Here is a 27,514-nt window from a genome sequence, read left to right on the forward strand (position 1 = left end):
TTTTGGGGGGGGGGGGGGTTAGGCTAAGTCTCACTGTGAAGCCTGCAGCTATGCCTTGATTCCATAGGGATCTCCTTGACTTAGTGTCCTGAGTGCTGGAATTAAAGGTGTGTACATATACCACCATGCCCATCTCAGTTTAATACTACACAGTTTTCAGTGGGTCTTACTTTAATGGTTAGTGGTAGAGTGCTTGCCTACCATATAAGGAAGGCCCCATGAATCCCAGCCTCAAGGACTACCAGCGTACCATAATGATTCATCTCAAAGCAATTCAAGTAGAAAATAGAACCATCATGCATTTTTCTCAAAACCAGGAAATTTAAATGAAACTTAAGAAGTTGCAGCTTTTCCTATGGTGGGGTGGGGTGGTGAATGATATGAAAAGAATAGTTAAAACCTACTTGCAATGTCTTAAGTCCTGCAGGATACCTCAAAGACAATTTTGTCCTCACTAATCTATAACCAGAATGTTCTAATCTGATACACACATGTCTTCAACTCTTTCACATGCATAGATAATACTTGAAGATAATTCTGTGCTCTTGGCAACATATAGAAAGTAACACTAAAATCTTGAGTTTTTCAAATCCATTTTAGGAGCTGCCTAAAAGGTGCTTTTAATTATTCAAATTTTATTTGTTTATTTAATTAGATTATTAAATATTAAAATACGTAATCTACTGTATGCTATATTCTAGACTGTTAACTTAAAAATAAAAATGAGTAATGTTTTTATTGTGATAAAACTACATATTTCCAGATTCTCTTCTTTTTACTTATCTTTTTAACCTCTTTCTTAAGATTTGGAATATGCTGGTATGAATGGTTAAATACTCTGCATGGTTTGTGACTTTACTTCACTAACTTTTGTGGAATTTTATTTTGTATGCTTATTGACAGAAACACCTTTATGACATATTTAGATTTACTTGTCTCTTGGTGGTTTTTGTGGGACAGCAGGTAATGGTCATTTATTTAGTTGCTTAAATTATTCTATAGAGTAGTGCTTTTTTAAAGTTAAAACAATTTTTTGTTTGTTTGTTTGTTTGTTTGTTTGTTTTTTCGAGACAGGGTTTCTCTGTGTAGCCCTGGCTGTCCTGGAACTCACTTTGTAGGCCAGGCTGACCTTGAACTCAGAAATCTGCCTGCCTCTGCCTCCTGAGTGCTGGAATCAAAGGCGTGTGCCACCACGCCCGGCTTAAAACAAATTTTTATTTTATGTGTATGAGTGCCTGCATAATGTAGGACAAATGCATCCGGTGCCAGAGGAGGTCAGAAGAGGGCAATGAGTCTCACTGGAACTGAGTTTACAGGTGGTTGTGAGCCACCATGTGGGTGCTGGAAACTAAATCCTGGTCCCCTGCTAGAGGGGCAAGAGTTCTTCCTGCCATCTCTCTAGCCCACATAGTACTTAAGCTATTGATTGAGCTCATGGAGTCACCTTAGGCTCTAGTTAAAATGCAGTTGCCTTTTTTTTTGTTTGTTTTTGTTTTGTTTGTTTTCATTAAAGGGAGTCCTCGATCCAAACTATATGCATTTTTAGCAAGTCCCTTGGTCCTTGGATCATATAAAGTAACAAGACTGAAAATATATCCTGTGTGGACCTTTTTATATGCAGTGTGTACACTTTGAGCCTTCTGCCTCCTGTTGGAAATTCTTTATAAAGTAAATAAAATTTCATATTTCTTATTCATTAAACAGAATGCATGAAGTTATGTTGCAGTCATTTTACATGTTTCTTTTTGACTTCGACTTAATTATAGCTTATTGTAAATGTTATTTGGTTCACTGTAAAGTCCTTGAAAATAAATGAATAAATGCACCAATAAAATGAATAACCCAGCCATATTAGGATAATGGGAGTTAAGTGAAATATCTGGTAATTTTCTGTATATGGAAATATGTGGTTTTCATTAGTTACTGAATTTTTTATTTTCCAGTGTCCTTTTAAGTATTAACAATTAACAGTTTTTATAGTGATTAAAAATAGAAAGGGTTGATAATTTTACCTCACTTTTATTCCCACCTCATTTTATTGATGCTGACCAAAGTCCTGAGTCCAGTGGGTTGGGACTAAGGATGGCCTTACCCATGAAATGTCTGCTGCAGCAGCTTAGTCACTGCCAGGCTGCCCTGACTCTCCAGCCCCTCACAGGGCAGAGTGGAGATGGGGCTGCTTAGTTTGGAAAACCCAGCGGATTTGTGTTACATTAAGGGATCTGAAGCTCAGGATATCTAAACTAGCTTTTTTCTGTAAAGAGACACTGTTTTTATTATATTAGTCAGAAAATGAGTCTGTCCTCTTCCTTGGAGCAGTTCTATTTAGTTTATGAATATTTGTGTTCAAATAATTTTGAACAAAAACTGTCTTGAAGTATAAAACTTGGAGTGATGAGTTGAAAGGAGAGTTGTCTCCCTCCAGTAACTCTTCCTTGTGGTTTCGACAGGTCTTTTCTCTGGTAGCCCATAGTTTGTGATAGCCTTCCTGTGGTGCTTCATCGAGTCATACAGCATTGTGTATTGCTTTTCTGGTTTTGTCATTAAGCTTCTTGGGGCTCTTTAGTACTGGGGCTCTTTTAGCTTGACTTCAATCAAGTCTTAATAGCCTTCTGCTTGATTTCCTCTTGTGCTATAAATTTGCATAGATCGTTTAATTTTAAAAACTATATTAATTTAAAGTATTTCTGGATATTGTAGCCTATAGTGAGTGGTTCATAAATATTTGTTAGTACTTTTTTTTAGTGTGTCCATGAATGATTGAGTTTGGTTATTTTAGTTTTAATTATTACAAGTAACCAAGGAGCTAATTTAAGCCTAAAAAACTAATTTGTTTTATTTACTTTGTAGGGTTGGGTTAGGAAGGGGTGGCATACACAGGTCAGAGGGCACCTTGAGAAGTTATGTTCTGTGTTACCACATGTGTCCCAAAGGTAAACTCAAATCATTAGATTTGATGTCTGTACCTTTACCTCACAGGTCTGACACCTCATTTTTATATTTAACACTTTAGCCATTACTGCTTTGTTTTAAAAAAAAATGTAGCCCCATTCTTAACTTTATAGGTAATTCACGTGACTATTGAGAGGATAGGCGCTTTAGTGTCTAAATTAGGGTCTACCTATCAATAGCATTTAGTAACTGTATTTAGATGAATGTTTCAATTTTCCTTCAGAGTTTAAATGGTAGAAATTTTAGTTCCAGGTAAAAGCACTTGTATCCATTCAACTCTGTACCAGTATTTGAATTATTGTTTAGAATTTTACTTGATTTATTTTTGAAATAGGCTTTCTGGCAAATTTCAGAATGTCTTTATTAGTTTATTTCAGTTGGAATTTGAATGAGTTGAATTTTAGCAATTTTATGTGAAATGAAACATGGAAGATTGTATCTTAAGGTTATGCTATAGATTAGAATAGCATGTACATAACTTTCTTGATTACACAGCCAAGCGCTACTGGGATTCCGCTACCTGCCTATACTCGTTCACATTTCTTTCGTACTCGCCTGCTTGCTGGCGTTCTGATAGTTACAGTTGTTTGCCTTTCTTTCTTTCTTTCTTTTTTTTTTTTAAGATTTATTTATTTATTTATTTATTATATGTAAGTACACCGTAGCTGTCTTCAGACACCCCAGAAGAGATTGAGTTATCATTACAGATGGTTGTGAGCCACCATGTGGTTGATGGGATTTGAACTCAGGGCCTTCGGAAGAGCAGTCGGTGCTCTTAACCACTGAGCCATCTCTCCAGCCCTTGTTTGCCTTTCTTGAATGTGTTGCAGCTAAAGTACTTGTAGATCTCCAGTTTTAAGCCTTATGTAAATGTGCTTGTACAGTATGAAGTCAGCTCCTACTTTCTGGGGCTCAGTGCTAAGTCTCTATGGATATACATGACTAGTTTCTACTACTGTGATAAAAATCACAATGACTAAAAGCAACTGGGGCAGGGCGGGAGGGTTTATTTCAGCTAGCAAGTGTCAAGTTGCCTTCCAGCACAGAGAGAAGTCATGGCGGAAGTGAAGCAGAGGCTGTGGAGGATTCACTTAGTGGCTTGCTTCTCATGATTTTCTCAGCCTGGTTTTTTGTTTTCTTTTTTTTTGTTTGATTTTTTTGTTTTTGTTTGTTTGTTTTTTGTTTTTGTTAATACAACTCAGGACCACGTGCACAGGGGTAGCACCACTTGCTGTGTGCTGGACCCACTTAAATCAATCATTAATTTAAAAAAAAATGCCCCCACAGGCCAATCTTGTGGAGAAGTTTTCTCAGTTGAGAATCCCTCTCTCCCAATGATTCTAGCTTGTGTCAGGTTGACAAAAAATGAAGTAGGACATTAACTGATTCTATTTCAATGGTCATTGAATTAAGTAAATACTATTTGCATAAACATAATTGTTGTTGGACGTTCGAGTGGTTTTTAGTTGGGGGTTGTACATAAACAATGTCGATATTGTCCATATGTGTATATTAGGATACTTACTTTTGTGATTACATATGTGTGAATGGAGTCAGCAAGTCATAGGGTATGTGTATCTTTACATTACCAACAGAATACTGTAATGCTTTACTGAGCAGTACTCCCTGGATTGCATAGTACTTCTGCAGACCTATATGGGTGCTTATATTACATTTTATTCTTGCCAGAAATTGTCAGTGACATTGCCTAGTTGAGAAACTAGGAACATTTCTTTCAATTATGCATTGCAATCTCTTTGGAGTTTGAATTTGGCATTTCCTTGATGGCTAACAGATTGAGCACTTTGGTATTATATTCACTGGTTCTGTAGATTACCTTGTATGTGTGTCTGAAGTACTGATTACATAATAAGACTTTGTAGCTTTTCTATTTTTTGTGGCTTAAGTTGATTTGCTATAAATTCTTTGTCATATTAATCTATCTTACACAAAGATCATTTGGAATACTAGTGTCTGTTGTCTTACTTGTGCCCTTTGATAGACGGGTTTCTAATAAGTATTCAAATCATTTTTCTTAGAGTGTCTTTTGTGCCAGGTGTAAAGAATCTTTACCTGTGGCCATGGAGACTTTCCTGTACTGTTTCTCATTGTCTTAGTTATCTTTCAGATTGGGCTTCTGCTTTCCTTGGGGATTTTCATACATGATGTGACATTTAGAGATCTTTTTATGTGGATCCCCAGCCACCCGAACATTCTTTATTAAAGCCCACTCTTTCCCCATTACTCTGGAGTTTTTCACGCATATCGTCCATTACGCATCCATGTATATACATGCTCATGCCCCTGGACTCTCTCTTCCACTTCTGTGCTCTATTTGTCTATCCTCTGGGAAGTACCATATTATACACTAGAACCGAGAGTGACTGCTTTTCTTCCAGAAACTCTTGGCTATTAATGGCTCTTGGCATTTTCTTACACATGTTTGAATCAGCTAATATATTTCCATGTTAAGCCTGCTGAGATTATTATTGGGAGTACATTGACTTCAATAGAAAATTGGGAATGTATCTTTATAGCCTTGTGCCTTTGAACCCATGATATCTCTGCATACTTTTATATCTTACAAACTATTTTAACATTTTTGATACTTTCAAAAGCAATCAGTCTTTCACATCCTGTTTAGATTTTATGATTTCAATGCTAATGTAGATGATATTGGTGCTTTTAATTTTATTTTATTATTGCTGATACATAAAAATTCATCTGACTTACATATTTTTTAATCACCAGCAACCTTGTTAGACTTTCATTAATTCTAATTTGTAGATTCTTTTGTTTTCTATGTGCACATCATAAACTGCAATAACAATTCAATGTCTTTCTCTATGATCCTTATATCTTTTATTTATTTTTCTTGTCTTACTCTGCTGGCTAGGACATCCGGTACAGTGATGAATAGAAGTGGTGATAGCTGGGCATCCTAGTCTTGATGCTGATCTCAAAGTGAAATCATTCGACGTGTCACCATTAGGTATGGAGTTTTCTGTAGGGTTTTGTTGTTGTTGTTGTTTTGTTTTTTAGGGTTTTTGTTTTGTTTTTAATCATTCAAGGAAATACATTTCTATTCCCCTTGAGTAAGTGGATTTTCTTTTCTTCAGTTAGGAGTGGGATTGAGTAATTGAGTATACTCTAGGAGTTTTGTTTATCTGAGGTAGTATAGAATTTATCCTTTTCATTCTGTTAATATGGATAATTAACTTAGATTTGACATCAGAAAGTCAGGAGTGGTAGTGACCAGCCATCAAGATTGTCCCAGGGTTGTCTTTTCTAGAATGTTTCTTATTCTAGGAGATTCCACCAGGGTAGTTTATCTCTTTACTTGAAATCAGCCCTTCCTGTAAAGCACTTCAAGTCATTGTGTGCACTCTCATGTGTGGTTCTGATTGTTAGTGCTTTATTTAAAGTTGTTTCTTTTTCTTTTTCTTTTTCTTTTTCTTTTTCTTTTTCTTTTTCTTCTCTTCCCCCCCGCCCCCCCTTCCTTTCTTTTTCCTATTTGAGACAGAGTTTCCCTGTGTAGCCCTGGCTGTCCTGGAACTTGCTGGCCTCAAACTCACAGAGGTCTGCTTGGTTTTGCCTTCTAAGTGTTTGGAATAAAGGTGTGGGCAGCCTCACTTGTTAAAATATTTTTTATGTCATTGTTTGTGAGTGAGTTGTGTTTTTCTTACACAGATCTTGTGCAGTGCTGTGAAGATTGTTAACTTTGACAAATGACTTGGAAATGTACACTCTTCTGGTTTTCTTTTGTTTGTGGGTCAGAATTCTTGCATCTCTGTTGCATGCCTTTTTTGAATATTTAGAAATCTAGCTAGAGAAACCATATACTGTGATTTGTTTTCAGAAGATTTTAGATTATTGATCCAGTTAAATATTTAACACACTGGTTCAGACTTTTGTTGGATGCTTATGTGAAATTTTCTATAAGAGCTTTTGATGGAAGTTTGTTTTAATTTTTTTATTGTCAAAACTTGGTGACCTCTTTTTCTGATACTACCTACAATGTTTGTTTTTTACTTTTTATTCTTGACTAGTTCTTTAAAGGGATATATCAGTTTAGAAATGTTATCCCAAGGATTAACTTTTGACTTCTCCCTGTGGTAATCTTCTGTCCTTTACTACCACTCCCTGGCTGCTTGGCTTTTTGTTTCTCGTGTTCTGCTCTGGGTGTGCTTTCTATGTAGACTATCAAGCAGCGGGTTATGGTTTTACTTTCTTCTTTTTGTTTTAGCTACATCAAATGGTTTTGAATTGTACTTTATATGGAACTATTTTAAACAGTGGATTAGTTAGATAAAAACATTATTTGAATATGAAGATTTTCATTTTTTTTCCTATAGTCTTTTGCTAGTTTGATGTACCGCAATGAAACACTGTGACTTTTATTTTTAATGTTTTAATTATTTTTTGAGAGAGCCTTGCTATGTAGCCTTTGGCTAGCCTCAAGCTAACTACATAGCTCAGGCTGGTCTTGAATTCTCAATCTTTCTGCCCCAGTCTTTACATTACTGGGATCTCAGGTTTGTACTCTATACTATAAATGTATATATTATTTGCACTAAATGATAGATTTTATTGTGACATCTTCAACGTATAGGTAATGTGCTGTGATTGTTTCTGCTTGGGATAACTCCTTTACTAGTTTCCCTTTTACTTCTGCTCAGAGATTCCTTTTGGTCCTGAAGATTAAACTGGGCTTTATGCATGCTAAGCAGGCGCTCTGCCCCGAGTTCTCCAGGCTTCTTCTTATCACTCTGGACCCTCAGGCACACCTTTAATATGTGCAGAATGTTTGTAATTTGATCAATTCCATTTGTTGATTCTTACTATTGGAGTATCATTCAGACAGTTCTTGTTGGTGCTGTTTCTTTGTTTTTCTTATATTTTCTCTTTACAGTTAGGTATTTGGTCCGCTTTAAATTGATTTTGTTTTTCCTTTTTTTAAATCCTGGGTAAATGGTGGGGATCTATTTAGTTCTTTTATATGCAGATATCCAGTTTCCATAGCATCATTTGCTAGCCAGTCTGTTTTTCCCAAGATGTGTTTTGGTACCATTGTTGAATTCTGTGGATATAGTTACACGAATCATTTTTGGGTCTTCTATTCTAGTCCTGCCTAGTTTTGTGTGATAAACATTTTGTTTTCTTCATTGTAGCACTTTTGTATAATTTGAAATTATGTATTATGATATTTCTAGCTTGTTCTTTTAGGTCAGGATTGCATTAGCTATTTGGAATTTTAGGGATTTTGTTCTCTATTTCTGTGGAAGTATCATTAGAATTTTGTTAGAGATTACATTGAATCTGTGAACTTTGTTTAGTGACACTACCATGTTTACAATACTAATACTAACTCTCTCTTGAACGGGAGAGATGTTTATACCTTCTGGTGTCTCATTCAATTTTCTTCTTCAATGTTTCATAGCTTTTCATTATAGATTTTTTTTTGCCTTTTTTGCTAGGTATATTCCTTGAAAATAATTTAATTTCTTTACATAAATATTTGCCATCTGGTAGACAGTAAGTTCTGAAATAGCAAGTATAGCAGTGTAAACTTGGAAACGTGTGTTTTTTACTTCTTTGAGTCTTTGTGGTTCTGTTATATTGATTCTGAAGCATTGTGTTTGAGGTGATTTTATCACTGCCTCTGTGTATGTGTGTGTGTGTGCGTGTGTGTGCGTGCGTGTATGTATGTGTGTGCAGGTGCACATTTGTGCCTCTGTCTAGAAGTCAGATGACAACTGCTTGTATCACTGACCTAGAACTTGTCAAGTAGGCTAAGCAGGTTAGCTAGGCTGTCTCAGCTTCCGCAGTGCTGGGATTATAATCATGGGCCACCACACCTAGCATGTGGTTTTAAAAATATACTTTGTCTCTCGTGTGTTTAGACCTAAGGTAGATCTACTAAAAACAGTACCAGATATGTAGCTGTTACTTGTTGTTTTTTGTTAATCCTTTTTTGATTTTTTTTTGTTTATTATTGTATTAAAAAAATATTCCTTCCTATTAAAGTTGCCTATTGGAGGATCACATGAGTGCTTTCATGGGTGTGAAGTTCAGAGGACAACTTCCAGAAGTGTTTCTCTCCTTCCACTGTGGGTCCAGAGATAGAGCTTAGCTCTTCTGTTAAGTGCTTTTTCCCCAACTGAAACATCTCATCGTCCTTAGTATGTTTTCTCCATTATTTCTTGACCAGGCTTTCAAAATTCCTCTTGTGATTTATCTGTACTGTTTTCTTTGCAGGGAGATTTCTCGTAGTTCAGGCCAAGGATGACCTTAACCTCCTGCTTGTTTAGCTTCTGTCTCCCAAGCATTGGGATTGTTGGCCTGTACTTGGCTATATGAATTTGTTTCTCTCTCTCCCCAACCCACCCCCAGTGATTGCACTAAATTTATAGGAATCTTTTTGAATATGCCTGTACACACTAGTATGTGAGTGTGTGTGTGTGTGTATGTGTGTTTGTTTGTATACATTAGAAGTCAGATGATAGTGTCTTCCTCAGTTGCTCTCTATGTCATATATTTGGGTAGGGTCTCTGATAGGAAACTGAGGTCACAAAGTCAGTCTCCTTAGCCAGCTTACACAAGGGATCGTCCTGGATCTACCTCTTACATGCTGGGATTGTAGGGAACCTGCCGTGCCTGCCTTTCATTTAAGTGGCTGAACACATGGCAGTCAATCACTGAGCTTCCTTTCTGGCCCCTAACAGTTTGTATCTTTTTGTAGTGTGTTATTGGTATTGCCATTCATTTATATTTGCTTTTAAATAAGCTGTCTTGTTTTCCCTATTTGTTCATTTACTTCTTTACTTACTCTTTCGCTTGTTTGTTTGTTTAAACAACTCCTCTGGGAATGCTGAATGATGTCTTAGTATCAAGCCTGTCATTAGATACTAAGTATGTATCTTAGTATTTTATGGAACAGTAAGGGTTTCCTTGTGCTTTGGTTAAATGGTTTGCTCTTGGTAGTTTCTCCTTTAGATTTAGTATACCTTGAGCTATGCTACTTTCTTTTGATTACCAGCTTATTCTGAAGTGATATTCCTGTAAAGTTGAGTTTACATAATGAGCTTAATATTCACATATATTCACATTATCAAGCAGTAGTAAAAGTTGAAGGAAGTGAACACAAAAGATTCTTACCTGTTATAAATAAACTGTCAGTAGTGGAGAAGTCTTCAATTTCAAACTCTTTGTTTTTATAATTGAGACTTAAAAAAATGTTTAAATATATTTTCTTTGATTTTTTTTTAACACTGTTCATAGAGTGTCTTAGGAATGTGTTCTGAAGTATCATTGTCATTTAATCATTCAATCAATTTTAGTAGCTTCAAATTACACAATTTTATTCAGTCAAATTTGAGTGAATTTTATCACTCAAGTTTGCCTTGCTTTATTTACATGATAGCAGTTCACCTTCAAGGACTTACTTATTTCTCAAATAGTTTTGGACTTCTGTTTTACTTTATGGTTCTTCTTTGGGGGTTATAATGCCTATAGGCTTAAGTTTAGCACAGTTCTTTCAAATATTTGTTTGTTGTCTTCTGTGTACAAGTACTAAAATATCTTGTATTAATATCTTGAAATAGAAATGTTTGACTCTAATATGCAATTTCTAAGCTTCTTTTCTTCACATTTCCTTTTATCTTAATTTCATGGCTGGCAGCCAAGATAACTTAACATCTTTTTTATATTCAACAGGATAGCACTTGTACCTTGGTTACTTGTTTAATTTAAAATAGATTCATATGAAATTCTTGATTTTGTTTTCTTTTTAAAATTCATTTTAATTGATTTTATGTTCATGCATGTTTTGACTGCATGAATGTCTTTGTATCGCATATGTGACTGGTACTTACAGAGGCTAGAAAGGGCATCAGATCCCCTCAAAGGGGAGTTAAATGGTTGTGAGCTGCTAGAAATCAAACCCATGTTCTAAAGAACAGCCGAGCAATCATTCTATAGCCCTAAAATCTTGGTTTTTAAAGTATAAATTATTTGATATTAGCCATTTTTTTTGTAATTCATCTTCAATATATATAGCAGCCTCAGGCTAGTGAGATGACTCAGCAATTAAGAGTAATTAATATTTTATAACTTGGTTATATTATTGACCAAATATGATGTGGGTTATCTATGTTGATACAGGTTTCTATGTTGTTTTAGGTTTTATTTTAACTGTTTTTAGCATTCATATTAAAGAATCCTTAGAATAAAACAATTTTTAAATAAAGATATTTAGCAGTGATGCATTTAAAAATATTTAAGAGGTGGCCATGAGAGCACTTTGTTCATTTAAAGTCTAAACCACTGGGATTTTAAATGTCTGTGAAACAAGATTTTGTTAAGGATGAGGAATAATGGGATGTTGTAGCTGGCTACATAGGCTGAGAATCATTAACTGCATAATCTTATCTGTACTTTGTATGTCAGAGTGGAGGACAAATTGTTGGAAATAACATTGGGAAGATTGGAGAGAAAGTTGTGGGTTTGTGTGTACTCTGAGTCTGGGGCATTAAAAAATTGGTGAGTGGAACAGCCTTTATTTGAAAGACTACCAAGCTGTCAGTGTCTTCAAGTAAGACACTAACAAGTGTTTTAGTTAAGATAGAAATGCTGTGTTAAATTTTTTAACATTGAACAAAGTTATCTTAAAGTAGATACAATGTTAAGTTGAAAACATGTTGGTAATACTAATCACTTTTTTGTAACCATTGATTTTGCTGATAAATGTAGCTTCTTCCTTGATTTCATGGCTAAATTTGGCTTTTTTTCCTCCTTCCAGTTAACAAGTATCTTACTTTGCCTGCCTCTATAATGTTAGCTTCTATAATGTCCACTTTTTGCTTCATTGTTCCTGATTAAATTGATGTTGGGTGTTATATTCATTACCATGGATCCCTCTTATTATTTCCTTTTCTCACACCCTTAGCATTTGTCTTTATTTTACCTGTTGTAAAATTGTGTCCTTTAAGACTCCATCTTTGACTTGAGATCTGATTTCACTTAGATCCTGTGTTTGAGCAAACATTACCTCGGTTGTACTGTTCACCATACTTAGCAAAGTGCTAAGGTGATAAATATTTGGATTAATAAGTTCATCAGTTAGATAGCCTTCACTGTGCTTATTTTGCTATAGTAGACAATACCAATGCTAACAAACCTTTAAATGCTCTCCTGTACCTGGCATGAGAGGATTAACTCACAAGGTCCTATTTCTTGAGATAGTGTTGCAGTGGTTGATAGATCTTGTTTTTTAGAGCAAGAAGGGCTGCTTTGGCTCTCGTTCCAGTTTTTCTGTAGACCACTTGAAAGGTCTTGAACAAAATACCTATCCTTTCTGTACTTTATTTTCTTAATAGTCACAGACTTTGCTTCAAATCTGGCAATCAGTATTACACAATTATGTATTACTGTTTTATATTTGAAAATTGTTCAGTATATATGGATTAAAATAAAACAGCCAGTTATGGTTGCTCAGGGTAGTACAGAGTTTTGGAAAGCAGCTTAGTGTATAATAAAAATTTTATAGCTATTTGTATTGAACAATTTCTATTTTAATCTATAAATGGTATTTTCAAATGTTATTTAATAACTATTAGTTGGTATTATAATCTATCTAGTTCCCCAATAATCGAAGCAAAATCCTATGGATTTTTAAATCGGCTTTAGCACAATTACTGGATGAATTACTCCTAATCTAGTTTTCTGTATGCTAGACTGGTTAATTCCCAGCTGAGCTCCCTGAATACTTGCTGTTTGTGTCTTGCCCGGGTTGTTTCTGCTCTGTCAGTCTGTCCTGGAGGGTGGGGAGGCATTTCTCTCAGCCAAGTGTTCCTGGTCCATTATGTTTAATGGAGATCTCCTGTTCTGTCTTCTCTTTCCTTCTCTCTCTTTCTTCCTCTTTCTCACCTCGTGGTCCCTACTGGGACTCTCAGGCTGGTAGCTGAAAACCTGCCTACTTGTATTCACCCCAGTAATTGGCTTTAGCTACTTTTATTTAACCAATAGCTTTAAATTGGGGAGCAAGATTTATACAACACAGACTGGCTTACATGAGAGTCTGCATCCAGATCTTGGCATTCAGAATTTAGCATTTCTATACACAGCAGCAGACTAATCCCCAGCATTACTCAGCTCTTAATGAAAAAAGCAAATAACCTTATATTACAAGGAAAATGACAATATTTGAGACACTTGTATGTATGTCCTAGGCTTATGATAGTTGTTAACATCTTAGATCTCCAGTAAGAAAGAAATGTTTCAATATTTGTCCTATTACTGAAATGCTTACATTTTATTGACATGAAAATGGCTGTGATGCAGTGGGAACATTGTGAAAAGCAAGATATTTAAATGCCTTTAAAAATCATGATATGTAACTATTACGTGTGTAATTCATAGTTGCTTTGGAGTTGATTTTTAACCACTGTCTGACTAATGAAATAAGTTAGAATGTTTGCCTCTTTTTAAATTCAATGAGATGTGAAAGCTTTTTGGATATCTTATATTTTTAAGTCAGTTTATTGGCATTCTTCATTATTTATTTATATTTTATTGTAAAGTCAGTCTGTTGTAATACACATAACATTATGTTCCCATAAAAAGTATGATCTGTATTTGAATGTCAGCGTTTTGCTTCTTTGATTTTCTTCTCTTTTAGTCCCCTTCCTTTGCACTTAGTGGTCAGTTTAGTAGGCCTTTCTTGTTTTTCTTTTTTTTCTTTAAACCAAATGTAAGGTTAATTTTTTTTTCATGCTGTTGATAATGTGATTTAGATTAGAATTTTTTCTTTTCTCTCTCCCTTTCTTTAATCTACAGCAATTGGAGCAGATCCAGAAGGAACTAAGTGTTTTGGAAGAGGATATTAAAAGAGTGGAAGTAAGAAATCAAGAAATCCTCACATTTCTCATAGTTTTACTTTATTTCTAATTAACAGTTCAGCTGTGCAAGGAGACAAAGTCTGAATACTTTCTTCAAGATAAATTGTAATCTAAATTTATATTGACATTTATTATAGTAATTTTTGATTAAATGGAACAAAATTTGACCTAATTTTCTATTTGTAGTTCAATTAATTTAAATAATTTACTGCTAATCCTTCATTATTTCCTTAAAATGATTGATCATTTCATCTTTTATTAAATTTATTTTTACAATCTACTGTATGTATTAACATATACTAATGTTAATTAAAAATGATATAAAGACATGACACTATTGTTGAAATTCATAATAAAGTTCAGATTACTTACAGAAATTCATTGGGAGATTCAGAGGCTATTGTGGGTTGAGGTCACTACATCTGGCTAAATTTAAATTTAGTGTTCTTAGTATTTACACATGTGATTTTCTTTTGCTGACATTAAGAAACAAAGGATAATGAATGATGTAGTATTTAATCAGAATTCAGTATCTCTTATAATATTACTAATTTATTATATTTACATTACCTGTTAAGCCATTTTGAGCTAAGGCAGAAGTAACTTTACCTGATTATGTTATGTATATCTATGGTTTCATTTTCAGATTTGCTATTTTTCTAATGATGAGAACATTCCACATAAAAAGGCCAGTCATGAGATTCAGAGACATAATTTATATGATTATCTTTGATTAGCCCCTTTAGGTTAATGAGCGAAAATTAGAATTTATGTCATTGTTGGACAAATTCAGTATTTTATTCAAGAATGCTACTCTTTTTTTTTTTTTTAATTACTCGTAGATTACTCCTAGAGAGTGACAGACATATTCTCAGTTTTTGTCAATTAATCTGGACATTTGACTGTTGGAATCCAGTCACCATCTCATCTTATCCTAGTGTCCACTAATCGATCATCACTTGTATGAATAGTTCAAACTGTGTAAAAAATACACTGTGTCCTCTTTGATATACTTCCCTTTGGCTTTTTCTTCATTGGATGCTTTCTTTTGTTAGAACAGGATTTATTAGGAATTATATTTTTTTAACACTAGGCAAGACTTCCTTCTAAATTTCAGATTAACTTTATTTTTGTATTCTATGGAAAGGAATCCTTGAGAAGTTTGATAAAAAGCTGGGGCTAGAACAGAATGTAATGCCACATGCCTGTTTGAGTTATACATCTGTTGTTTGGAGTATGTACAATAACTCTTATAATTTCAGGAAATGAGTGGCCTGTACTCTCCTGTCAGTGAAGATAGCACAGTGCCTCAATTTGAAGCTCCTTCTCCATCACACAGGTACAAAGCTTTATATCAGTAATTGTTTGGAATTTTGTATTCAGTGTTCATGGTACTGTAGTTCTCAGGAGCCTTGTTAATGAAGACTGTGACATGACATCACTGAGAAAAAGGATGCAGAGAGCCATTTTTGTTTGTTTGTTTGTTTTGTTTTGTTTTCCGAGACAGGGTTTCTCTGTATAGCCCTGGCTGTCCTGGAACTCATTTTGTAGACCAGGCTGGCCTCGAACTCAGAACTCTGCCTGCCTCTGCCTCCTGAGTGCTGGGATTAAAGATTTGTGCCACCACGCCCGGCTTTTTTTTTTTTTTTTTTTTTTTGGCTTAAGTTAGTAGGTAGATGTTGCAGTGTTTTAAATTTATACGTGGATTAAAAGTTTGAGTTTTTGATGTCTTTTAAATTAATGTCAGACTTTAAATCAAAATATGGAAACGTAATATGGTAATAGTAAGAAAAGTAAGATAAAAAACCTTGACCCTGGCACATGTCTGTAAAAATCTCAACACTCAGGATGCAAATGTAGGAAGATCTCTGAGTTCCAGGATAGACAGGGACACAAAGACCCTGTGTTGAAATGATGATGAAATAAAAACTTATTCCAACTCACTGTAATTTTGGTGGTTGGTTATTTTTCCCAGCTTTAAAAATGAAAGCATTAGAAAAACTTGTTTGTTCAAGTCTTCCTACTTTGTTTTTTTCAATTTGTCTCTCTGTCTGTCTGTCTGGTTCTCATTATCTGTCCTGGGCTGGCCTTTCTGCTACAGCTCAACTTGCTTCCCAAGTGCTAGAGTACTAGTTTTACAAGGTGTGTATCTCTATAGCTGGTATAGCCGTTTTCTTGATGGTGTGGGTGAGTGTGCTGGTTTGTAGAGGAGGCTAAGGAATTCTTAAGTTGCCCAGACTAGTTTCAGACTCCCAGTCCTTTCATCTCAGCATTCAAAGTAGGTGGGATTTTGTACACACACTACCGTGCCTATCCTTGTGTTCTTCCTAGCTTGGGAGACGCAAGCTTGAGCATTAGGAGTTCAGAATCGCCCTTGGTTACACAACCAGTTCAAGGCCAACCTAAGTTACATAAGACCTTACTTCCAAAAATCAAAAATAATTAAACTTCATCCCATAAATTATTATATCCTGCCATCATTACAGCAAGGATTATGTTATGTGTAAAATAGTTATATATCTTTTACCCCCAACTATATCCTTAGATTTTAGAAATAGCTTCATTTGACTATTTATAGAATACAAGAAATAAATGTGATACCTTTAGCTGTCAAATTTATTTCATTAAATAAGTGATGTTTAAATTTTGGACATTGACATTTTATGCTTAAAATATTCAATATGAGCAATAGCCAAATAAGCTAGTAATTCACCTGTTTCATAATTGTTTTAATAAACAATCCTAAAGACCAGATCTGTTATCTTTAAGCCTGTCATTCACTTTCTGATGTTTGGTGCCCTTGGCAACAGGGCTGGGGTTTTTTTGTTCTTTTGGTTTTGTTTTGCTTTGTTTTATTTTTTTGTTTTGTTTGTTTGTTTGTGACTGAATACAGGGAAATTGTTCAGTATCACAAACATTTCAATAGTAAACTGGTAATCCATTCCCAATTTCATGTCACTCACTTTAACAGAAAGTATTGTTTAACTATTATAATATTAGTATATTAGATTTTATGAATCTTGAAGATTATATTTATTGAATGCCTCTAATTAGAGATCAGGAAGTTTTTTGTGAGTGCTGAATCTTGATGACAAAGTTTGTGCCTTTATGGAGAGATCCTAGTTGTCTAACAGTTACAGAAGTACATAACCCAAATCTGGAGCCTTCAGGAGAACAGATTAGCAGGCCAGATGTTTACAGGATTATTCTGTTTTAGGTAGTTGAGCTTTTCCAAAGAGGTAACAACTGTTGGAGTGAAGCTGAAATGTGCTGGAAAAACCATTGGGTCTGATTTGGATTTTAAAATGTTTTCAATTTCCATGTGGAAGAGAGAGAAGACATGTTATGTTATTCTTGACTTCATACCTTTGGAAACAGGGAGAAAAGTTAGAAAACTTATGAAGGAAGAGCTTGGGTTATGATTTTGTTGGTAACAGTGGGGAAGGTAGTTATTAGCATAAACTAGGCATGCTGAAGAGGCAGAGGCAGATGGATCTCTGTGCTCAAGGTCAGCCATGGAGGTCTGCATGGTGAGACCCTGTGTCTCACCAAACAAAACAAAATGTCCAAAACAAAGCAACAAGGGAACAGAATGAAGAGGCAAACCATGAACAAGAATCTCAGATAGAGTGGGCTTGGGAATCTTACACATTCACTTGCTGTATTTTAATGTTGTCTACTGATTCCGTGGAGTCGAGATTAAAGACTAACCAGGTGCTTTTTATAGCGAGCACTAGAGATGAATTACTTTACCTTATGCCTTGTTCTTAAAACTTTAATTTTCTTCCTTTAGAATACTTGAAGACTTTAAGTCATTTATCCCAAATTTGGATTGTGCCAGCTAGGCATAAAACACAGTGAGACACTGTGATATAGTTGTGAATATGGCAAACCCCCAGACCCTATTTCCATGATTATGCTGTCTAGGGATGGGAAATAATTTCTCAGTAAAAAGTACAGAATGTGTAGAATTTTTGACTCCAAGAATTTTATCAAAACTCATTTTCCTATGAAATGATAATGATTATATTTTATACTTATTTTAGAATTTTTATAAAATGTGTATGTGTGTGTGTCTGTGTGTCTATGTCTGTGTGATGTAGATATATGTGCACAGATGAGAGTGCCGTGCATACAGGTAAGAGCAGGCTACCAGGTGCTGTCTTAGTTAGGATTTTACTTCTGTGAACAGACACTATGACCAGGGTAACTTTTAACTGGGGCTGGTTTTTAAGTTCATAGGTTCAGTCCATTATCATCAAGGTGGGAACATGGCAGTGTCCAGGCAGGCATGGTGCCGGAGTTGCTGAGAGTTCTACATTTTTTTATCTGAAGGCTGCTATGAAAAGACTGACTTGTAGGTAGCTAGGATTGAGGGTATTAAAGCCCACTCCCACAGTGACACAACTTCTCCAACAAGGCCACACCTCTTAAATGTGCCACACTCCCTGGGCCAAACATATATAAAGCATCACAGGTGTCATGCTCAAATCATTTTGAACCTAATTCTCTTGAGTCACAATCTTTCACTGAATCTGGAGTGTGCCATCATTTGGCTGGAGAGATGGCTCAGTGGTTAAGAGCACTAACTGCTCTTCCAGAGTTCCTGAGTTCAACTCCCAGCAACCATCTGTTGGTTCACAACCATCTGTAACCGATGCTCTCTTCTGGTGTGCCTGAAGATAGCAACAGCGTACTCATATACATAAAATAGAACATTTTCAGGTTATAGAAAGCTAACTTCATTGGTAAGTTCCACATGTTTGAAGAATAGAAAGAACGGATCAGTCTTAGTCGTAGTCGGTGATCTATTGCTGTGAGGAAACACTGACCATGGCAACTCTTAGAAAGGAAAGCATTTAATTGAAGGCTTGCTTACAGATTCAGAGACTCAGTCTTCTGTTGTCATCATGGCAGGTAGCATGACAGCAGGCACATCCTGGCAAACATGGTGCTTGAGAAGTAACTGAGAGCTACATTTAAAAACAAAACAAAAAACCTTTTCTTGATTCTTTGTGAATTTTACATCATACACTAGAATCCCACTCATCTCACCCTTGCAACTCCTCCCCCAAAAGAAAGAAAAATTTCGTTGTGGAGGCTGTAGTATGTCCCACAATATACCGCTTTGTCCACACATCTTTACTTGCAAATGTTCGTTGCAAGGAGTCATTGATTTGGTGGTCCGTAGCCCCAGGCTTCTGCCACACTTTTAATACTGGATCATTACTAGCACTCTTCTCAGATATCCTATTGTCCTGTATCATGGAGACTGCAGCTTTAGTTTTGCAGTATTGGCCCCGTCATGCAATAGTAGTTCGTAGATGGGTAGATGATGGGGTGGGCCAACTCAAAGTTCTAGATCTGGTCTAGGTAATAGATGAGTTGGTCAGCCTGCCAGCTTCCTGCACAAGCACCCACACCACCAGTACAAGCTTTCCAGCACTGCCCTAGCTCACTCAGTGCTGCTGCTGGCAAGGGATAGGGCCAGCTCTCCTGCTCTCATGCCCTCGCCTCGGTCCAGCTCACCAGCACTTTGCCACTGTAGTTTGCTCTACTGTGCTGCCTTAGTCCTGGAGGTACAGTGCCCATACTCCCAAGTGCTGTAGCCTGCAAAGGGCAAGGACAGCTTTCTTGCTCTTGTGATGGAGGTAGAAGGATAAGGACAGGCAGAGGGTTGAGCAACATCTCTTTTGCACCCTTGTAAGAGCTATAGTCTTACCCTGTTAGAGAAGAGACAGACTGAGCCTGGTTTGTGCTTTTTCCCACTCTCAGTGACATACATTCTTCAATAAGGCCATGCCTCCTAATAATATGTATTATTGTATTCAACTATATGACCCTATATGGACCATTTTTATTCAAATCAGCACAGGGTCAAAGATGTCCTGTTTTGAAGAAACTCTGTCTCTACTCAGCCTTGGAAATGAGAGTGATGCCAGGAAACTATGGAGCAATTAAGAGAAGACCCCCAAAGTTTAAAATATCCAGGATATGCTGTTACCCCCTATTAATGAAGCAGAACAGATATTGTTGCATTCCCAAAAATTTCTACAGAGGAAACTCAGCATCTGCCTATGCTTTTTCCCCCTAACATAAACAGATGCTGAAGTTGCCTGTACTATGTGTGATTGCTGCAGTCATAGTGAAAACTATAAAGTGTCTATAAGAGAGGAACAACACCATCCCTCTTTTAGGTATATTAATGCTACACTCTCATACAAAGGGAAAGAGCATAGCAGGGGCAGCTTGTCTTTTCTCAAGTTTCCTGTGCTTGACCTGTGAATTCCTGTGACTGTCTACTAGGCACTTAAAGGCCTGAAAGTAAACTCTTCCTTCTATTTTATGCCAGGCATTATTAAAAGTAGGTTTACTACCTGTACAAAAATGGCAGTCAGCAGTGCTAACGCACTGTTTTATTCTAAAGGTAAAATGTCATAGGAGATGAATGCCCATTTCCCACTGCCACCAGCCCACTTGATTGTGTTTCTTGTCATTGGAGGTGGCCAAAGTGTGCTAGGAGTAAAGGAAACTGGATTTTTAACCCCAGTATAATAGGAAAGATGTATTTTATAAATATTAGTATGACAAAATCAAATATATTCAAGTGATTTAGCTTATAGGTACTTTTACCAAGATTTCAAAAAAAGTTATATGACTTTCAAAATTAGTATAACAGGATACTATCCACATGTACAAATACAAATGTATAAATTTTTTTTTTTTTTTAAAGCATAGTGGGCCTAAATGAGATACAAAAAGTCTGAAAGCATTGCCCTTTCTGAGTTCTAGCTAATGCCATGTAAATTGTTAGCATGACACCAGGAGGTATGCTATCCTATTTGGAATTAATACCATTTAAAAACTTGATATTTTAAATTTTGGTATTTTAATATATTAAATCTTTTGTTGCTCAGCCATAATTTTCTTTTGATATATAAGTATAATATTTTTTGATGCTTAGCCTAAAGGGATTAAAAAAAACCCTATTTTGTAAATGTGGTAAGATTTTGAGGGTTTTAATGATAATAATGTACATTAAGATAATCTTAATATCTCGAAAAACCAAAAAAAAAAAAAAAAGATAATCCTAACAGTGTAGTACATTCCTTAAACATCTAATTAAGAATACATTTATTTTAGTCAATACCTTGACAATACCAGAATGTACTGGTATGTCTTGAACTGTTGGAATTTGAAATTATTTTATAGTTTATTACGTCTTTTAAGTCTTTCAAATCTCGGTTCTAGTCTCTAGAGAGCTACAAAAGTCTCTTCAGAAGAAACAAACTGGTGGCTGTGAACTGAAAATGGAATGCTGTAGTGTCTAGACTATGACCAGAGTAGATCATGGTAGCTTCTTGCCTTTTCAGATTAGAGAGAGTCATACAAGGCACCTCTCCTCTTTGATTAGTGAAGATTTTGATCCTGGTAAATTAGGAATGGAAGTGTCTAGGAAAACAAAACCATACACAGTAAAACTGGTTCATGAAAGAAAATTTCTTTTGCTGTTTCCATCTCCGCTTCTACAATTTTGTCTCTTATTTAAGCACCATCATTTTCTTTATTCTCAGAATCACCCTAGTTTTGAGTCTTTCCTTGTTTGGGAATGCTTTTTCTATTGATTTATAATTGATTTTTATAACCTTAAATGTTTATGGTAAGTATATCATCTAACAAGATTGTCTTCTATGAATTAAAAATAGTGATCTCCACTCTTTGGAAGGGGGCTGTAGGTATCATGTAACTAAATACAGCACCATTTGTGAGGAAGTGAAACACTGACTAGTTCTCTTGACTAGTTGTATTGGAGGCTAGTTCTCTTGACTAGTTGTTGTATTGGAGGCTGATCCTCAGCTCAGTGCCTGTGAGTGTAACCTTTCTGTCCCTGTTTCTTTCCATGCATCTTCTGTTTGTTTCTTTGAATGGAATTCTACCAAGCAAAATGGTTTACTTTAAAAGGAAGTGGTACACTGAGACTTAGTCAGTCTGTCAGAAAAATTTCAGCTGGTGGATTTTTACATCTACTAGCCCCGACTTTCTGCTAAAGGAAACTATTCTAAAAACGTTTCTTTTTCAGCTTCAGGATTATTGTAGAATAATGGATCATTTACAAGAGAGTGTAAATACTAGGTTCCCTGCTCAGCATATGTAGTATAGAACTAAACTCTTCCTCAGCTTGTGCATGTTAGATCAGGAAGGTGCTAGAGAATTTTTGATGATATTTTAAATATAATTTGTGTTAAAATGAGATCTGTCCTGTCATAGAGGAGGACTATATATCCTCAGAAGTTGGAACTATCAATGTTAGAGCCATGTATTGGGCAGTGTTTTATAATTTACCTGGATTATTTTATTTAATCTACTTTATAGATTAAAAATATAGTCAACAAGATAAAATTTCCGAGTGTCACAGTTAGTGTGCAACTGATATCCTAATCCAGGTATTCTTACTTTGAAGATGGTAAAAAGGGTTGTACAAGTCATCCCTTTAGAAGTAGAAACTTTGTATTCGAAATGACCAAGCAGTGATTCTTCCAGAGACGCATCATTTTGCTAGGTTTTTTTGGTTTGTTTGTTTGTTTGTTTGTTTTTTGTAGAGATTTTAGAATTGTGGTTGAGATTTCATATTTCATCTCTGTGCAAGGTTAGTGTGTATCCTTAGTTTCTCATTTTACATATAGCGTAATAATTCTAAGCTGACTGCTGAGGTGATAGCACACTTGAAGTCAGGAGAGTGATGTGTGACACAATAGGAGTCAGTAGATGTTAGTTGCTGCTGCAGTTGACAGTAAAGTCACATTATTTTGGGTACTTTGTTTGCTACTTGTATTAAATTTTAATGTCCAAAAGAAAATAAATGAACGAGAAAATAGTTGTATCTTTGGAGGTATCTGCAAATTATAGTCCTGAGAATTTTGCTGTTAATGAAACTTCCTGTTTGAAATTTTAGCTACTTATTATTGTGAAATTTTATATGGGAAATGGTCTTGTCTATGCCTCTTCAAACAGGTTATTGTATAACTGAATTTTATTTGTTTTTGATGCATGGGATTTAAGCCATTTTTCTCACATGTTCTGCATTGCTTTTATTTATAGTTTTATCTAATTTTCTCATTCTTAACAGCAGAAACATTAGGAATAACCATCTTACTTTCCTCAATTAAATTTTGCATAAATTTCGTTAACACTCTGAAAATTTCTTTCTCCTGTGCCATTTTGATATCCTTACTAATTTTTTAACTCTTATAAGTATTGGTACCTATGTAAAATACTTAATAATTCTGTATCATTTTAGGTGACTGTTTTTTTTTTTTCATTTTTGTCCCTAAAATTTATCTATGAAATGGACAGGCTAATAAATGATTTCTCTCATACTTCATTTATAAAATACAAAGTACTTAGGAATATGGCACATTGTCCAAACTTTTCTTATAAGTGGTAATGTCAAATTGTTGGTACAGTATCTCCTGCTTGTGCAGGGATGTGGGGTTGTGGTTATGTGCGGTGTATGTGTACAACAGCGGATACTTTGCACACTGACTCCTCAACCCCACACCTATGTAATTTTACTAATACTGTACAAATGATAGCAATAGTTTCATTAGTAAAGGAAATATTTTAATGCAGACTTCACTTGTTTCTTAGCTGTTAGTACTATATGAAGAACCTGAAAAATATCATGTGACTCCCAATATGTACCCTTCCTCCAGCCTCTCCCACAGGCTCCCTCCCTCTCAAAATCATGGCCTTTTTCATTATTATTATTGTTATTTTATACTCCAGATTTTATTCCTCTCCCAGTCCATCCTTCAACTGTTCAACATCCCATACCTCCTCCCCAACCCATTTCCACAAGAATGTCCCCACCCCCCAAATTCATGGCCTTTTAAAAGAAATTATTGTAGTTATACATGTGTATCTATAACTACAGTCTGTTGAGTTTGTTTAGTGTTGATTGAATGACGTAATTGCTTATTTACTACCAAGAGTCCCAAAGAGTTCTTTATAATGTCAGGAAAGGTTTTTGGCTATGAGATTGAACACATAGAACCTGATACTTGTTTGAGGAGTTGGGAGGAGTAAATGTTTATGGTCTTTTGATGTCTGATTAAGTGATTGGCATTAGGTGCTTACGGTATTTTAGCATTGCATATAATATTACATTTCAACTTGACATCTCTGTACCATGTCATCTTTCCATAAAGAAACTGCTGCTCAGATAAGAATCACCTGCTCAGAGTCAATTTATTTGCTGGTTAATTAAAAATTCATACTCTAAAAATACTTCTTATAGCCTTTAGGATATTTCAGTGCTAGAGTAATTTATAGCTTTTATGTAGTGAACCATTTAATTAATAACATCAATGGCTTGATTTTATTAGGGCAGAAAATAATGTAAACCTGCTTATTGTGGTAATGGAAGCAGACTGTGAATAACTATTATGCTGCATTATATTTTACAGATTTTAATAGTTGTATTTCTTTTTATGGATTTTTACCTTTTAATTATTTTATTGTTGCTATTGTTTAAAGAAATGCCTTTTAGGCCACCCTGGTCTATACACATAGTGAATCTGCTTCAGCTTTGACTATGCTGGGGACTAAAGGCATTTATAAGCTGTATCAGTTGCCCTACTTCCAATTGTTGGTAGTTTCTTAAAGTAAATTTTGTTTTAAGATGGTAAAGAGACACTAGTGATGAAATAAAGAAAATAAGAAGCTAGGGTTTCTAAAGGTTGTCTTGGAGTTAAGTAGAAGTTGTAACCAAATGAAAAAACAGTGCAGGAAGTAAGCTAGGTTTACATAGTGCAGGAAGTAGACTAGGCTTACTAGGACAGAGGAGACCACTGTCAAGGGTATGGAGTTTAGGAGAATTTTACATTCATTCTATTCCTTGATAGTTTCTTTTACCAGGCTTTGTTATGCCATTTGGGGGCTGGAAACTGATCTAGAGATAGATAGTCCTCATTCACCTCTTTGGTAAAGGGGAAATTGAGTGATTGTAAGGTAATTGTCCAAGAGCACATGGCTACTGGGTGCTGTTAACTGTAGTCATCCAGTACGTGCTGCTTTCCCCAGTATTGAAAATCTTTTCCTTAAAGTCTGAAACCTTACTAACCTATTTGGAAATGGAAATAAATCGATGTGCTAACTGACCTTATGATTATTCATTTGATAACCTTTTTTGATGTGTATGCTTGAGGAGCTGCGAGGAATAAAGGCTTATGGTCCTTCCATGTCTGATTAAATGATTGGAATTAGAGGTTTACTTACAATTATAAATGATACATTTTAGATCAACTCTGTTACTAAAATAGTCTAAGTACTGAAATTGTATTCTTCATTTTGCAGTAGCATTATTGATTCTACAGAATACAGCCAACCTCCAGGTTTCAGTGGGACCTCTCAGGTAAGGGATATATTTAACAGTATGTATTAGTGGATGCTATGATTGTAATCATCTGCGTTGTAAAATAATAGGTTAGTTTACTAAAATATTCTTTGATAATGGCATAACCCTTTTTAGTAGATCTTGTTTCTTGTACATAACAGAATTACTTCTTTATTTGCTTTTCAATGGTAGTAATTTTAAAAAGTGTTTGTACTCTTGGTAATTAATATCAGACCTTAAGAGGGAGAAAATATTGTCAGGAATTCTCATCTCGAGAGATATGAAAGGTATAATTATTGATAATTACACATTATATTAAAACATTACTCTTTTCTTATAGTTTCATGGACTAGAGACTCCTCCAGAAACCCCCTATCCTACCCTCCCTCCCCCTGCCTCTATGAAGATGCTCACTCATCTGTCCACCCACTCCACCTCCCCACCCTGACATTCCCCTACACTGGATCATTGAGCCTTCCCTGTACCATGGGCCTCTCCTCCCATTTATGTCTGACAAATCCCTCTGCTACATATGCAGCTGAAGCCATGGGTTGCTCCATGTGTACTCTTTGACTGGTAGTTTAGTCCCTGGGTGCTCTGGAGGGGGTGTGTCTGGTTGGTTGATATGATTGTTCTTCCTATGGGTTGCAAACCCCTTCAGCTCCTTCAGTCCTTTCTCTAACTCCTCCATTGGTGACCTCATGCTTAGTCCAATGGTTGGCTGCAAGCATCCCTCTCTGTATTTGCTAGGCTCTAAAAGAGCCTCTCAGGAGACAGCTATATCAGGCCCCTGTCAGCAAGCACTTCTTGGCATCCGCAATAGTGCCTGGGTTTGGTGTCTGTATGTGGGATGGGTTCTCAGGTAGGGCAGTCTCTGGATGGCCATTCCTTCAGCTTTACACTTTGTCTTCGTATTTCCTTCTGTGAGTATTTTGTTTTCCCTTCTAAGAAGTACTGAAACATCCACACTTTGATTTTCCTTCTTCTTGAGCTTCACGTGGTCTGTGAATTCTGTGCTAAGTATGAATGACCAGGCCTCTGGATGAAGATGTTCTTCTGAGGAAGCAGTTTCATAAACTTTTTATGTCACAAAACAAAAGAATGCCAGGAATTAATGCATGTACTAAATAACATAAATAGGACATCAGATCAGTTATAGCAAATCTAGAAAACGCCTGCAAATAGGTTTCACATTGCTATATTGTAAGTTTCTTAGCTTTGAGTTTGGGGTATGCACGACAGTGTATACATGACAGTGGAACATGTTCTAAGCAAGATACTGTAGGTGAGAGAACTAAATGTCTATTAAAGTGATTAAATAAAAATAGCTCAAGATAATTTTTACTTTAAATTTACCAAATTTCAACTTTCTGTAGTCCTAGAATTGTAAGCAATAAGTCTTCAAAATTAAATGTGCACTCCCCTCACCCAAGAATTCTATTTTATATTCCTATTATTTAATATTACTGACTGCACACAATTATCCATGGTATACATTTACACAATTGTAGCACAAGAGGTTTGTTAGTAACCATCCATCGTTGGTCAAGCATGGAGTTGTGTGATAGAGTAGTACCACAGTAGGAGCTCTTCTGCTGTTAGCTTTATGCAACCAGTCCTTTATGGATCACTCATTCTCAGTTATCTCATGGCTGTTCTTATTTTGCATGGCAGGATTTGTGCTCCTGTTCATGCCTGTGTGTGTGTGTCTATCTGTCTGCCCGTCTGTAGGTTCAAGGGTAGTCAGAGAAGAAAATAGACAAATTGAGTTGTAGTGCTACATATATATATGTAGTAACTCCTACGAGACTTTGATTTGAAAATCACACACATAAGAATTCTTTCTAAGAAATCATTTGAAATACTACATAAAGACAAAATACTAGGACCATAGAGAAGGCTCAGCAGTTAGGAACATTTGGTGCTCTTGCCTCTTGAAATCAGAGGCCCTGATTTCAGTTCCCAGCACTGGTGACTCACAGCTGCTTGTCCCTCCAGTTGTAGAGGTTCTAGTGCCCTTTATAGATAGTGGTATATACTCTTGCAGACACATACATACACCATAAGAAAAATAAATCTTTTTAAAAAGGGGTTGTATTCTAGTAAATTCTGGAACATAAACATGCCCAGCCATAGTAAAATAATTAAGAATGTTATCCTACAGTTAGAGTGAATATGCTGTTCAAAAAATAATCTAATAGGTGAATTAAAAATTTAAAATGCTTGCATGTATAACTTTTATATAGTATAGGTATATTATACTTCTAAA

The 27,514-nt window shown here is 35.6% G+C and overlaps 1 protein-coding gene across 1 annotated transcript in view; it reads left to right on the forward strand.

Annotated features, from left to right (window-relative positions):
- Cop1 (COP1 E3 ubiquitin ligase) overlaps nucleotides 1-27,514 on the forward strand; it is a 121,364-nt gene that overhangs the window by 21,504 nt on the left and 72,346 nt on the right. Inside the window, 4 exon segments of the mRNA XM_029479513.1 lie at nucleotides 10,865-10,899; nucleotides 13,789-13,848; nucleotides 15,113-15,189; nucleotides 25,206-25,263. Of these exon segments, the coding sequence (XP_029335373.1) occupies nucleotides 10,865-10,899; nucleotides 13,789-13,848; nucleotides 15,113-15,189; nucleotides 25,206-25,263 (230 nt within the window).

This window comes from Mus caroli, chromosome 1 (genome assembly GCF_900094665.2).
Source record: "Mus caroli chromosome 1, CAROLI_EIJ_v1.1, whole genome shotgun sequence".
NCBI classification, from domain to species: Eukaryota; Metazoa; Chordata; class Mammalia; order Rodentia; family Muridae; genus Mus; species Mus caroli.